General features: G+C 35.0%; 1 protein-coding gene and 1 long non-coding RNA gene across 2 annotated transcripts; both read left to right on the top strand.

Moving 5' to 3' along the window:
* Positions 1-3547: 3547 nt before the first annotated feature.
* Positions 3548-4188, top strand: LOC128157524 (late histone H2B.L4-like). Its single transcript, XM_052820109.1, has one exon. The coding sequence runs from the start codon at positions 3590-3592 to the stop codon at positions 3965-3967; it is 378 nt and encodes a 125-aa protein (XP_052676069.1). The 5' UTR covers positions 3548-3589; the 3' UTR covers positions 3968-4188.
* A 5684-nt stretch (positions 4189-9872) lies between these two features.
* Positions 9873-11679, top strand: LOC128157130 (uncharacterized). Its single transcript, XR_008239799.1, has 3 exons — positions 9873-9946; positions 10081-10270; positions 10480-11679. It is a non-coding gene; the product is annotated as an uncharacterized LOC128157130 (long non-coding RNA).
* The last annotated feature ends 353 nt before the right edge of the window (positions 11680-12032 follow it).

The following is a 12032-nucleotide window of genomic DNA, read 5'->3' as shown; positions in this document are numbered from 1 at the left end:
ATTCCTTCTAAGCATTATAATTTGCATGTATAAAACAGTATTCTACAAAATTGGTCTACATGTACATTTTAATTCATAATTTGCATGTAAGGTACGTAAACTGAAATTTACAGAATATTTTGCATATGTAGCAATCTTCTAGAAATGTAAAAATTATGATCGAATTCTTTACAGCTGGGTTCTGAACAAGGATTAGGAATAAGTTGCTTTGCAAATGACTAGCAATAGTTTTGACCATAGAGACTCAGTTATTCTTGGAAGACAAAAGTTATTACCGGTATTTACCACAGGGGCTTGGTGTGGATAGTGAATTTCCTAATTATTTGCTCCCGAAGAAAAAATTGATTAAAATTGGTAATCTGATGTGTATTTCTGTGTATTGCAATAAATAAATTCACTGAAACCCCCCGTTTCAGTCATGTTAAAAAAGTGTATTCAATGTTTTTTTAATGTACATTGAATACACTTTTTTAACATGACTGAAACGGGGGGTTTCTGTGAATTTATTTATTGCAATACACAGAAATACACATAAGATTACCAATTTAAATCAATTTTTTCTTCGGGAACAAATAATTAAGGACTTTACTATACAACAACCAAGCCCCTGTGGTATTTACAGATTCGTGTATTTTAAGGATCCTAGCTTCGTCTACCCCAGCTGGGGTGGGGGGTTAATATTATATAGATAGTGCCTGTTTGGGAGGGTAACAGTTGAAATTGACACCCCGAGAAAACCATTGTCAACCGACGCGAAGCGGAGGTTGACAATGGTTTTCGAGGGGTGTCAATTTCAACTGTTATCCTCCCAAACAGGCACTATTTATTTTGTTATACTGAATGTCTTTTTTAAAATTTTTAAGAAAATTTTACTGCTTTTATATAGGAATAACGTGAATTCTACAGCGAACCGTACGCGCATAATTTTCGCGCATGTAACATTTTTTAATGTTACCCGTTGCCAAGTGCGTTGCTAACGCTGAGGGTAATAGTAAATATTATTAACTGCGTCTTAACCAATCAGATTTCAGTATTTAACATGAAAGTATAACAAAAATACATACAGTTATGCATGTGCATTTTTTCTTGAAACATTTACATCTTGATATGATTATGATCTATCTGAGAACACTGAGATATAACTTTTTATGCAAAAAAAATCTTTTTCTCCCATTAGTTTTCAGCAAGATCCTATCCCCAATAAAATGCTCTTTTTAACAATTAGATTTAAGCAAATTATATTGAAAAGAGGAAACGTTTCCCTTTTGAAACTTACAAATTGATCCTTATTTTGTAATTTGAGGAGTTTTACCGGGGAGGAATTGAATTGTGCATGTCTGATTTTGATATAGTGCTTTTACCTAATGTCTGCTGTGTAAACAAAAATTCGTGGATACTATTTGCTTTAAATCATTTATATGTCTGTTAAATGTTCATAAATTTTCCGTAAAGGAGAACTACTGAAGATCGATTGGCGGATAACGGGACAGGTCCGCTAGTACTAGTATTTCATGTCTTTGCAACTGTCAACACTTCAACAATTTTTTTTTGGGGGGGGGGGGGTGGTGTTAGTGTTTTTTTCAAAAATGTATATTTAGTGGTAGGGCGGGTGGGGGTTGATTTTTAATTGATAATTTGATGGGGAGAATTTAAACAGATTGTATTAACTATACTTATATTCATTGGGTTATTCATCGCATGTATACTGTTTAATATTTACAGTCTCTCTCTCTCTCTCTCTCTTTCTCTCTCTTTCTCTCTCTCTCTCTCTCTCTCTCTCTCTCTCTCTGTACTACATTACTACATGGAAGTAAATTAATTAGAATACATTTAGAAAATCCAAACCAGCTTATCTCATAAAAAAATTGAAATATTGACATGGTTTGTCTACAGTAATAAAATCTGATTAATGCGGAGGACATAATGTTGAATCGTTAAATAGGATGTTTACTTTTCGTCATCTAGCTGTTTACACAAAAACTGATGCACAGATGTATATGGATCACTCCGAGAGGAAACACTGCAGTCTCCTTAACTAGAAACATCTGCGAAACATCTAAAACAATAACTCAAAAAGTTTGCAAATTAGCTTGATTATAAATGTATAATTGTTCGCTTCGACTGAAAGACAAGTGAAGTCGTCTCGCTCGATTCTGTAATAAGAAATCGGAGTCATTTCTTCCGTTCCAACCCCAGGACTATGTTATACAGGGTTGGGTTTGTACGTCTCGGGGTATTAACAAAGTTTGTAACAAGCCCCTGCTGTGGCTCAAACGATGATAGACACGGGGAATAGAAGTAGTCTATAATAGATATGTGTGTCATAAATCTGGTGTTGAAAAAAAAATAAGATTGCATGGGAAAAGTTAACATACTTTTCTTCTCATAACTGAGTTTCCGGTAAAATCAAATGTTTAATATGGAAAACATTTGTTGTCTTCCACAACAAACTATATACATGTATACTAAATCCAACCCTTACACTAATTAAACTAAGGCAAAGGTTCCGACCTACACCCCCCCCCCCCCAAAAAAAAAGAGAAATCTTGAGTGCATCGATACATAGTTTATTCCCATAATAGCATGCTCCAAATTATACTATACTAAGGTTTTAACACTTCACGAAATAAACATATGTTAGCTCTATTTTTAATCAATATCTGTAAGAATTAAATAATTTTTCAAAAAATAATCCCGTTTTATTGTCCTTCTGACAAATTTTGTTTTTAACAAACCATAATATGCATAAAACATTGATAAAATCAAAATATATCAAAAAGTCAACATAGACAAGTGAAAGAAATATTAAAAAATCAGCGTAGAAACAAAAAGGATGTATATATTCAGTGAGATTCGAACACCCTTTTTCTTTCAGTCAATAAAATATAGACAAAATCATGTGCTAGCTACGGAGAAATGATATCCGAAGGACTGCAAAACTAATATAGTTTGACAATTTCAATGGAACGCTCCCGTATTAAAACAAAAAAGTATCAATTTTGACCTCAAACAACAAAATAAAACATATACATGTATATTAACATTTGCCTTCATTGTCTATAATAATAATAGACATTGTCCGAAATCTTCTCCTTTCTATTAAAGTACTCTCGTGGTGGACTCAGCAAACCTTTTCATAATTCCAGTATTGAATTAAGTAACAGTGGCGAATCAAGAATTGTTGAAAGAGTGCCCAAAGGCCGGGGGTCTGGGGCCCCCATGATGCCTCAAGTACATGTAGGTCCAGGGCAAAGCCTTAGTGCATGGTGGCCCAGGGGGCGAAGCTCCCATGTTTTGGGGTATTTTAAACCCTCCGTGTAGCTAAATTCTAAGTTTTCATGTTTTACATAACGGAAAAACCTTATTGATTTGCATTATTAAATTTAGATTATAAACAAGGTTTACCGACCAAACATCTTATTTTTAACACTATTGAAAATCTTTCGTTTATAAGCATAATAATAAACGAATAAAATGTGCACGACTTTAAAATTTACAAAATACATAGCATGTGCGCATGCGTAGTTTGCACTATATATAAACAGGTTTGGCGCGAAGAGGGTCTCTTCACTCGAAATTAGACAAGAAAATGCCACCGAAAGCCCCTGGTGCCAGCAAAGGCTCGAAAAAGGCAATCTCCAAGTCCACCAAGCCACCGGGCGACCGAAAGAGGAAACGAAGAAGGAGAGAGAGCTACGGCATCTACATATACAAAGTATTGAGGCAAGTTCATCCAGATACTGGCATTTCGAGTAAAGCCATGTCAATCATGAACAGTTTTGTCAATGACGTGTTCGAGCGGATTGCTGCCGAGGCCTCGAGACTGGCGACCTACAACAAGCGTTCTACAATCAGTAGCCGAGAGATTCAGACGGCGGTGCGCCTGCTGCTTCCCGGAGAACTGGCAAAACACGCTGTTAGTGAAGGAACCAAGGCCGTGACCAAATACACGAGTGCTACAAAGTGAGGAAATTCGGGTGGCGGATTTAACGGGGTGATGTTTCTCGATTATTCGTGATTGAACAGTTCGAAACTGTGTGAATTAATTATACAGACTACTGACAAAATGATGTTTGAAGTGTTGTTCTATGTCAGAAACGTGTTTTGTTGAAATTCACTGTATCTATGTTTGAACAAGTTTGAGTTGCACTATTTTATACTTTTGTTGAATATAGACATTTACATCAGCATGGTTTTTGTGTTTTTTCTTTATCTGTTTATACCTTATTAATCTTAAAAATGCTATATACCATCTTTGAATTTACTCCCAATGTAAATGCTACCAATTACAATTCCATTGGTCTTATGTCATTGTGTTGGACATTTCAACAGGTCAACAAATTTAATAAATACATAGGATATATACTCCTTATTTCAAATATGGACTATTGAAACAAAGCAATTATATTGCGTGTCCCATCTATATATTTTTGGAGACGGTCTTGTATAGCTTGAAGTGCTAAATACATGTACATACATATTTATAAGTATCTTGTCCATCTCCTATCTGTGTTTATGCCTATTGAGACACATTTGAGCTGCATGGATTGATCATGCATTGTACAAGGCAGATTCAAGATGCTTCATTTTCGCCAATATTTGCAATAAGTGACCACAACTAAGATTGACTAGATTTAATTTTGAGCAAGTTGAATTTTAGCTGAGTGTTTCTTGGTTTATAAGTGCATATACTAGTATACCCTCTCTATTTCAAAATTCCATGCTTTAGATGAAGCATTTTACTTTATTTCCATTGTGATTGAACAGGTGAAGGTTTTTGAAGCAGCCCCACACCCAAGAAGTTTATTGTCATTTATAGGTTGATGCACATTACCGATATGTTTCGGAAGCTGGAAGTGGTTTGCATATGGAATGGTCAATTTGGCTGAGACTGCCGAGTAAGTGTTATTCTGCATACATGATTCTGTATTTTGAAACTAAAAGAATGTATGAATGGTTAATGTGAATTTTGTTATTATAATTTCATTTTATTTACACTAAAGTTGTAAATTATTTTATACCAATATATAATATTGTGGGGTTTTCCTCACTGTTGTAAAGGTCTTAGAAGTTGCTATTGTATGGTCACTTATGAAGATAATACATATATACATTTCCTTGTATTTTAATATTTTTTCCGATTTTTTTTTTTTTTTTTTTTTTTTTTTATACAGATTTCCAGATAATATTACGGCTTATATATTTGCAAATTTAAAGAATGGATATACACCTATACAGTAGAGAACACTAGAGGTATATGACCCTTGGAAGTGCCGAACTGATGTTGATATAATGTTGGGGGGGGGGGGGCATCAACCAGAAATTTGGGCTCGGCAAACATCTTCTGTTAGCATCTGAGTCAGAAACCCATCAATTACTTCTCCGATAATCTTTTTATTTTTAATTATTTCGAATATTGGAGCTACCTGTTATATTTGAATTTTTAGTTTAAAGCCCCCCCCCCCTTTCCGCGGGTAGGGGGGAGGACAATCAAATGATGCATTGAACAAAGGCTCTGAGGTTTATACCACCCCAGTATCTATAGGCTCAAATATATTGAAAACTTGTTCATCAGTTTTTCTTGAGTTAAGATTCCAATCTGCCTTTACAAACATTTAATTTTGATTAATGAAAGTTTTGTTAGTGTCAACCGATCTTGTCTTTTGCTGATTTTGTCATATTCAGATTTTTCAGGTATAATCATTTGCACATATAGGCCCTATGTATCATGCATTCATACTTTTTTAGTATAATGGAATTAGTGCATAAATGGTGTATCTTAAGAGGATTATCATAGAAAAAATAATCATCAGCCATGAAAGAAAATTATATTTAAAACATTTTTTCCTCAAAAATGCGCTGACTCTATAATGTTAACTTTGGAATATTCTGTTAACGACCCATTGGTATAGTAAAGTATTAATTTTGATTCGTTAAAAAAACAACATTCATTTACGGATCGAGGGGCATACTCTGTTTGTGCGAAATTTCTATCAAAAATAATTACTGCGTTCCAAACATATAAATGTGGATATCCATGTATCTGTGCTATAAACTATTTTTGGAGCAAAGAATCGTTTTAAAGTTTTCAATCCCACAATACTGTCCAAAGTGTCACTCAATAGCATTCTCCAAACGGCCATTAATAATTCAATAAACGAGTAATCCCTCACTTTACCACATCCGAACTAGCAGCTTTTAAATTTCTCCACCTCCCCGCCCCCTAGTCTTTGAAACCGGGGGTCAAATTACACCTTAGAGATGGCTGTCAACCGGGCCCATCTAATTACCCACCTGATTTGTAGAGCGGGCTCTCACCTGGTCAGTGGGGGACACGCCCACTTTCCCTCGGGGTGGGTATCCAGCAGCGGGCCCCGGACCATCCACGTCAAGGACCGACAGCTGTCGCTACAGATATCAGGCGGGTGTCAAGGCGCGGGATGCGGGGGTTTTACAATCGATGTTTGGTAAACAGCGATGGATATCAAAGAATGATAGAAAGGCAAAACTGTTTTAAATTATGTAGAAATTCATACGTTTTTAGGTTTTTAGTCTGGCAAAATAAACATGGTGTTTAAATTATAAAATTTTAATGAATTCAGACCTAGCTTGAATATGAGAATTTCATAAATGAAAATTACTTCGATTGAGTCTTGTTGCACATATAAGTGTATTATTATATTTCATATATTACATAAATTATATTGACCTGACCAGATACATCCACGGGGCATGTAAAAAACTTTATACCACTTTTATTGTTTGTGACACTTCGATCTATTCAATCTCAATTTTCTTAAACTTTTTTCAAACGAATGTTTTAAATAAAGATGTAAAAGAATGATATATAAAAATATGTTCACCCATAATTTAATATGCATGGTATAACCACACTGACATCGTGTTCATGGCTGAAAATTTTTTATCGTGAATTAATGAGGAATTTGCGCAAATATAAAGGCTTTGCTAATAAAAGCGTCCCAATCGCAAAAACAGTGAAATTTCGCGATTAAACGTTGTACTCTCGATGTTGTGAAAAAAAAAATTACGAAAAAAAGAGAGAGCCTGCTAATGATCGCATAGCTGTAGCTTTCTTGGGTGAATGAAAGTTTTGTAAATAATAGCGAAATAATTTGCTATTCAACGAAAAATTTACTCTAATAAACGCAAAAGGTTTGCAAATATACACAAGACTTCGAGAATAAAAGCAAGACTTTGCAAATTATTGAGTTACTTTCGCGTTAAGTGTCTAAACGCGGGTTGTTTTGCCATTATAACGCGACATTTTCGCGAGAAATAAAACAAAAATCCTTCGCGGATCATTCGAAAACAATTCCGCAACTATCGCTATAAACTTTGATGCAATAGCCCGTAACTTTCGCGATGTAATTTTCGCGAATGAATGCAGATACTTCTACAACTTGATAAAGTCTCTATCGTCATTATTAATAACACATTTGTGAAGTTTAATTCCTTAGATTTATAGGAGAAGAAAGGTTGGTTTTCTTTAGATAAAAGCCATATTGATAATTCTAGTATTACACATTGTTTATCACGTTTTACTTTTATTGATTTCTGAGTTTCATGCTAAACTTTGTCATTTATTTTCTAGCATTATAACGCGAGAGTTACGCATTTTCCGCGAAAAATTAATTTTCTAAACCATGGAAATAAGGGGAATGGGATTTCGTTGATAACGGTTGAAATCATTGGAAAAAATTAACAAAGTCGTTGGTATCTTTCATCAATGTAAAGCAAAAATTAAGAACATTTACTGAGTAACTGTTTTGATATATAAATGGCGAATCTTTTTGTTTCCCCCACCCAAGGAGGCAATTGTTTGAACTTTAAACTTCTTCGCATAAGCTTGATTCCATGCTAATTTTACAAACTTAACCCCCCCCCCCCCTGTTTTTTCTGAAGATTAAAGATGTTTTCCATCTGATATATTTCCGTCTTCATTCTGTTCCTCCCTAACTCCAAAGTTTTAGGTTTGAACTTGTAGGGGAATTCTTTGGGCTGGACTAGGTTTTAGATAATGTTAATAAGAGTCAATTCTAACTGAATAGTAAAAGAAAGTTGATTAAAAAAAGAATCGTTTAAAGGCACACAAGTGTAGGTTTATAAATAAAGTTATTAATTTCTTCTCGAAACATCATGTACTGCACGGGTATGTATAGGTGACATTGTCATGAATAGGTCATTAAGAACAATTGGTCCAGGTATCAGACATATGATACAACTTTGATATAAGAAAAGGTTGAGGTGGTCTTGTATCAATTTACTTTTCTTTCAAATAATTAATTTTTCATTCGATAAAAACTCATGAGTACCCACGGGTGACTGATACACGTGTACATCATAATGTATGTACAAACTGTATAATTTTCCAGTGTTTGTTTGGGTGACCTTATCATAGCCACATTAAAGCCAGTAATTAACCATTCTCCTATATCATCTGTCTGTCCATATGAAGTCGACACATCGCTGAATCTGAGATGGGACATCCTGAATGAGTCTCTGCTATTTTTAAGAATTATATTTCAGCCCGCGGGGAGCGTTCTTTGGTGGTGACAGTGATACCACCTCTATGGAAGACTGTCCTTTCTTTTTGAATTTTAATTTCCGGCGAGGAATAAAGAAAGCCCCCTCTCTCTCTCTCTCTCTCTCTCTCTCTCTGTGAAGTACAATCATTGTTATCAATGTTCATCCATTTGACTTTTTAAAATACAAGATAAAACTAAAACATGCTTCATGCAATTTTAATTGCATGTGCATTTTAAGTGCGAGAAAAATCTCTAAAGATTTGATTTCAGGGATCATCTATACTTGGTAATTTATAAAGTGAAGATCAAGATATGACATGGATGACCAGTTAATATTTTCCTCACCTTAATGAAGGTTTACCTGCTTAAAATTCTGATCAACAAAATAATCAATGATTTCATATACTTACACACAGGTGTTTAAAACCACCCCCCCCCAAACCAACCACCCACCCACTGATTTAGACTCCCGGGTTTTTATTCTTGGTAGAAATGTTCTTATTATATAGTCACACACACACTCACACACAGATTTTCTTTTTAAGGACACACGAGACATTCCTTAATTTTATATAATTTTCCTTGATATACCATTCCTTATTTATTAACATTTAAACCTGTTAATTCCCAAAAATTCAGAGTACATTACCAGGCTCTTTTCGGAGCTAGAATATTTAGAATTTTTCTTAAAACAGCATGCAAAATACGTTTGAATGCTTATAAATAAAGTCAAGTTTATAAATTATCAATTAAACAGCTTATATTTTAATTTTAAAAAAAAGTATCATATAACATAAGAAGATAATTTTGGAATTACTTAGTAGAAATCGTCACATTGTGGAGACAAGAAAAAAAAAACAAGAAAAAAATGGAAGATAGGTCGCGTCTGACCTTAAAGAGAGCTCGATGGTCGGGACCATTTGTAGAGACAGAATTCTGTATGAAGATTCATTATAAAGATATTGCATAGTAAAATAATACACACATATTTTAAAGCTAAGATATATTGAAGTTTATGCCTTAAAACATCATTTCTAACAGCTTAAGGCAGATATGATGGTTAATTTGAGGACCACCCAGCCTCCTTAAAATATAGAAAAAACACGATAATTTAAAAAAGGTAATTTTTAAACCATCCTCTCCAGTATATAAAAATACGAGAAATGAGGTAACTGAAACAAAAATTATTTTCCGTTGTATTCCACATTAATGAATAAAATGGAATTTGTTGTGCATTTGAATTTCAGGAAGGTTTTCTAGATTTTTGAAAATAATGAAAAGCGTTATTCCCGTTATTTTCCCGTTTAACAATGCCTTAATTTTACTAGTTGATTGTCAAACAGAGATGGGAACGCTCAACGCATTTCGTTTTACAACTTTAGGAAAATTGAAAATGGGTTGTAAGGCTTTATGTCTTTTAATTCTTCTTTAAAATCAAAGATTTCATGGGAATAACGTCCGCAGATCAATAGTGTTTACCCGCGAAAAGAAAACCAGACCATATTTATTGTTTTCTATGCTTATCTACTTCCAGATAGGTGTCCATTTGTTGGATCTCAATTACACTGACATAAAAACACGTAAAGCATCGGAGATCTCGTCGTAAACCAGCTTTTATTCATCAAAATCAAGATTAAGTAAATATTTTGTGTCCCGGCCGATGCCCAGTGGGGTTGGGAACGAGAAGCGGGAATTTGCTTGCCAGATTCTTCTGATTTCGAAAGGTGAGGGGTTTACAAGATATAATGTACCATAATGCTCGGTATTAGAACGAAGCGGGGGCTTGCAGAATCTCAGAGAAGTCATAAAACCGAAAAACGAGAATAAAACTTCGGAGTATATCGCGCCATGATAAAGGTTTATTGCGGGAAAAAGAAACCGACGCGGGTCAATTAGTTTTATTGTTAAATTAGCAAATATTTGTCAATTGCAGATACCCTGGTCATTTTTGGTGGTTACGGGGAGAAGGAACAGACGGTTGAATGGAAACAGCCCCGGTACCGTCTGTCTGATAGAGTCCCCGTTCCAGGCAGTGTATCATTTCTTGTAACCTACCCGTCTTCACCATGATTTATGTGGGGTTAACCGCGTGAAATTTGCATTCATTCACAGAAAATTCCCTCCAAAGGTGTAATCTCTCTGGATTGCCTTAATTAGGAAATTGGTGGGAATTATTCGGGGCATATGCTCGTCTTTGGAACTCTTGGGAAACCAGAGAGGCGCACTCGAGTACGGGGAACGAGCCGAGATGACATTGCTTAGGGCCATCTTGGTTTAACCGTTTTATGCCCAATTTCGTTTTCGAAATTTTAAGTAAATTGAGTACAGGTCTTTTGTTGAATAAGAGTGGAGTCTCATGTCTCTTTAGTTTCTCCTTTGTTCTGGTTTTTAGCGCTTGGTGCATTTTGAACTTTTGACATATTCCGTTTGATACTTTTGGTGTCTGGTCAGCTATGCAACCAAAACCCAATATGTAGAAGAATGAATGCTTTGTTCTTATAAAAACAACCAGAATGTTTAAAAACTGAAAACAGTCTCTTCGTGCAGAACAAACGATATCTGTGTACACCAGACACGATTTCTTTTCAAAAATCTTCATACCATATCCCTTGCTTTACGATAACTGCAATTTCTTCGAAATGAACCTGTAAGAATGACTTAATATTTCAACTCCATTAATTTGTAAACTGTCATAGATATACTTGTTTACAGATTAACTCTAATCCCTGAGTATACCCCGCTAATCCCTATATGGCAGTAGTCTGTGGAACTTGTACGTATTCAGGGTTCCTTCCAGAGACTGATAACCGAGCCGATCAGTCAATAAACTTATGGTAATTAGGCAAACAAATGTACATATATTAAGCACTCAAGACACATTACGGAGAGGTGGACAAGCACTGCTTTATAGCTCTCTCGACCAAACATTGCGTCACATGGGGATAATAAAGATTGTGCCGTATCTTTAACGGACCACAAAGTTCAGCGACTGACCAGTGCATTAACAAAGGCGCTATTTTGCTTCAATAGTTTTACTTTGCAAAACCACGTATATACATGCACTCTGTTTCTGTTAAAAAAGGAATACGACGACAATAATTAACTAAAAGCATGCACATGCATGGATCCAGAATCTTCCCCAGGGGTCTGATGGATAATTTTGTTTGGCGGGCGGGGGGGGGGGGGGGGGTTCCAAGGAATACTTTTGTAATTTTAATTTTAATTTACTATGGAGTTTATTAAGTTTTAATTTCCCAGTATTAAGGTGGCTGACCTCTTTCTCCATCCTTACCTTCTATATAGATCCATTCATGATTTATCATAGAAACGTCTTTAATAAAGTGTGTCGTGTGCAATGATTAAATATGGAGAGGATTTTCTCTCTCAATTCTTTATAAAATTGATATAATATGAGATATTTACTTTCAAATAGTACCATTGTAGATATGCGCAGCCCTATACTGCAAATGATAAACCTAGCAAATT

This window comes from Crassostrea angulata, chromosome 7 (genome assembly GCF_025612915.1).
Source record: "Crassostrea angulata isolate pt1a10 chromosome 7, ASM2561291v2, whole genome shotgun sequence".
Taxonomy (NCBI): domain Eukaryota; kingdom Metazoa; phylum Mollusca; class Bivalvia; order Ostreida; family Ostreidae; genus Magallana; species Magallana angulata.
This window is presented reverse-complemented; position numbering and strand designations above follow the sequence as displayed.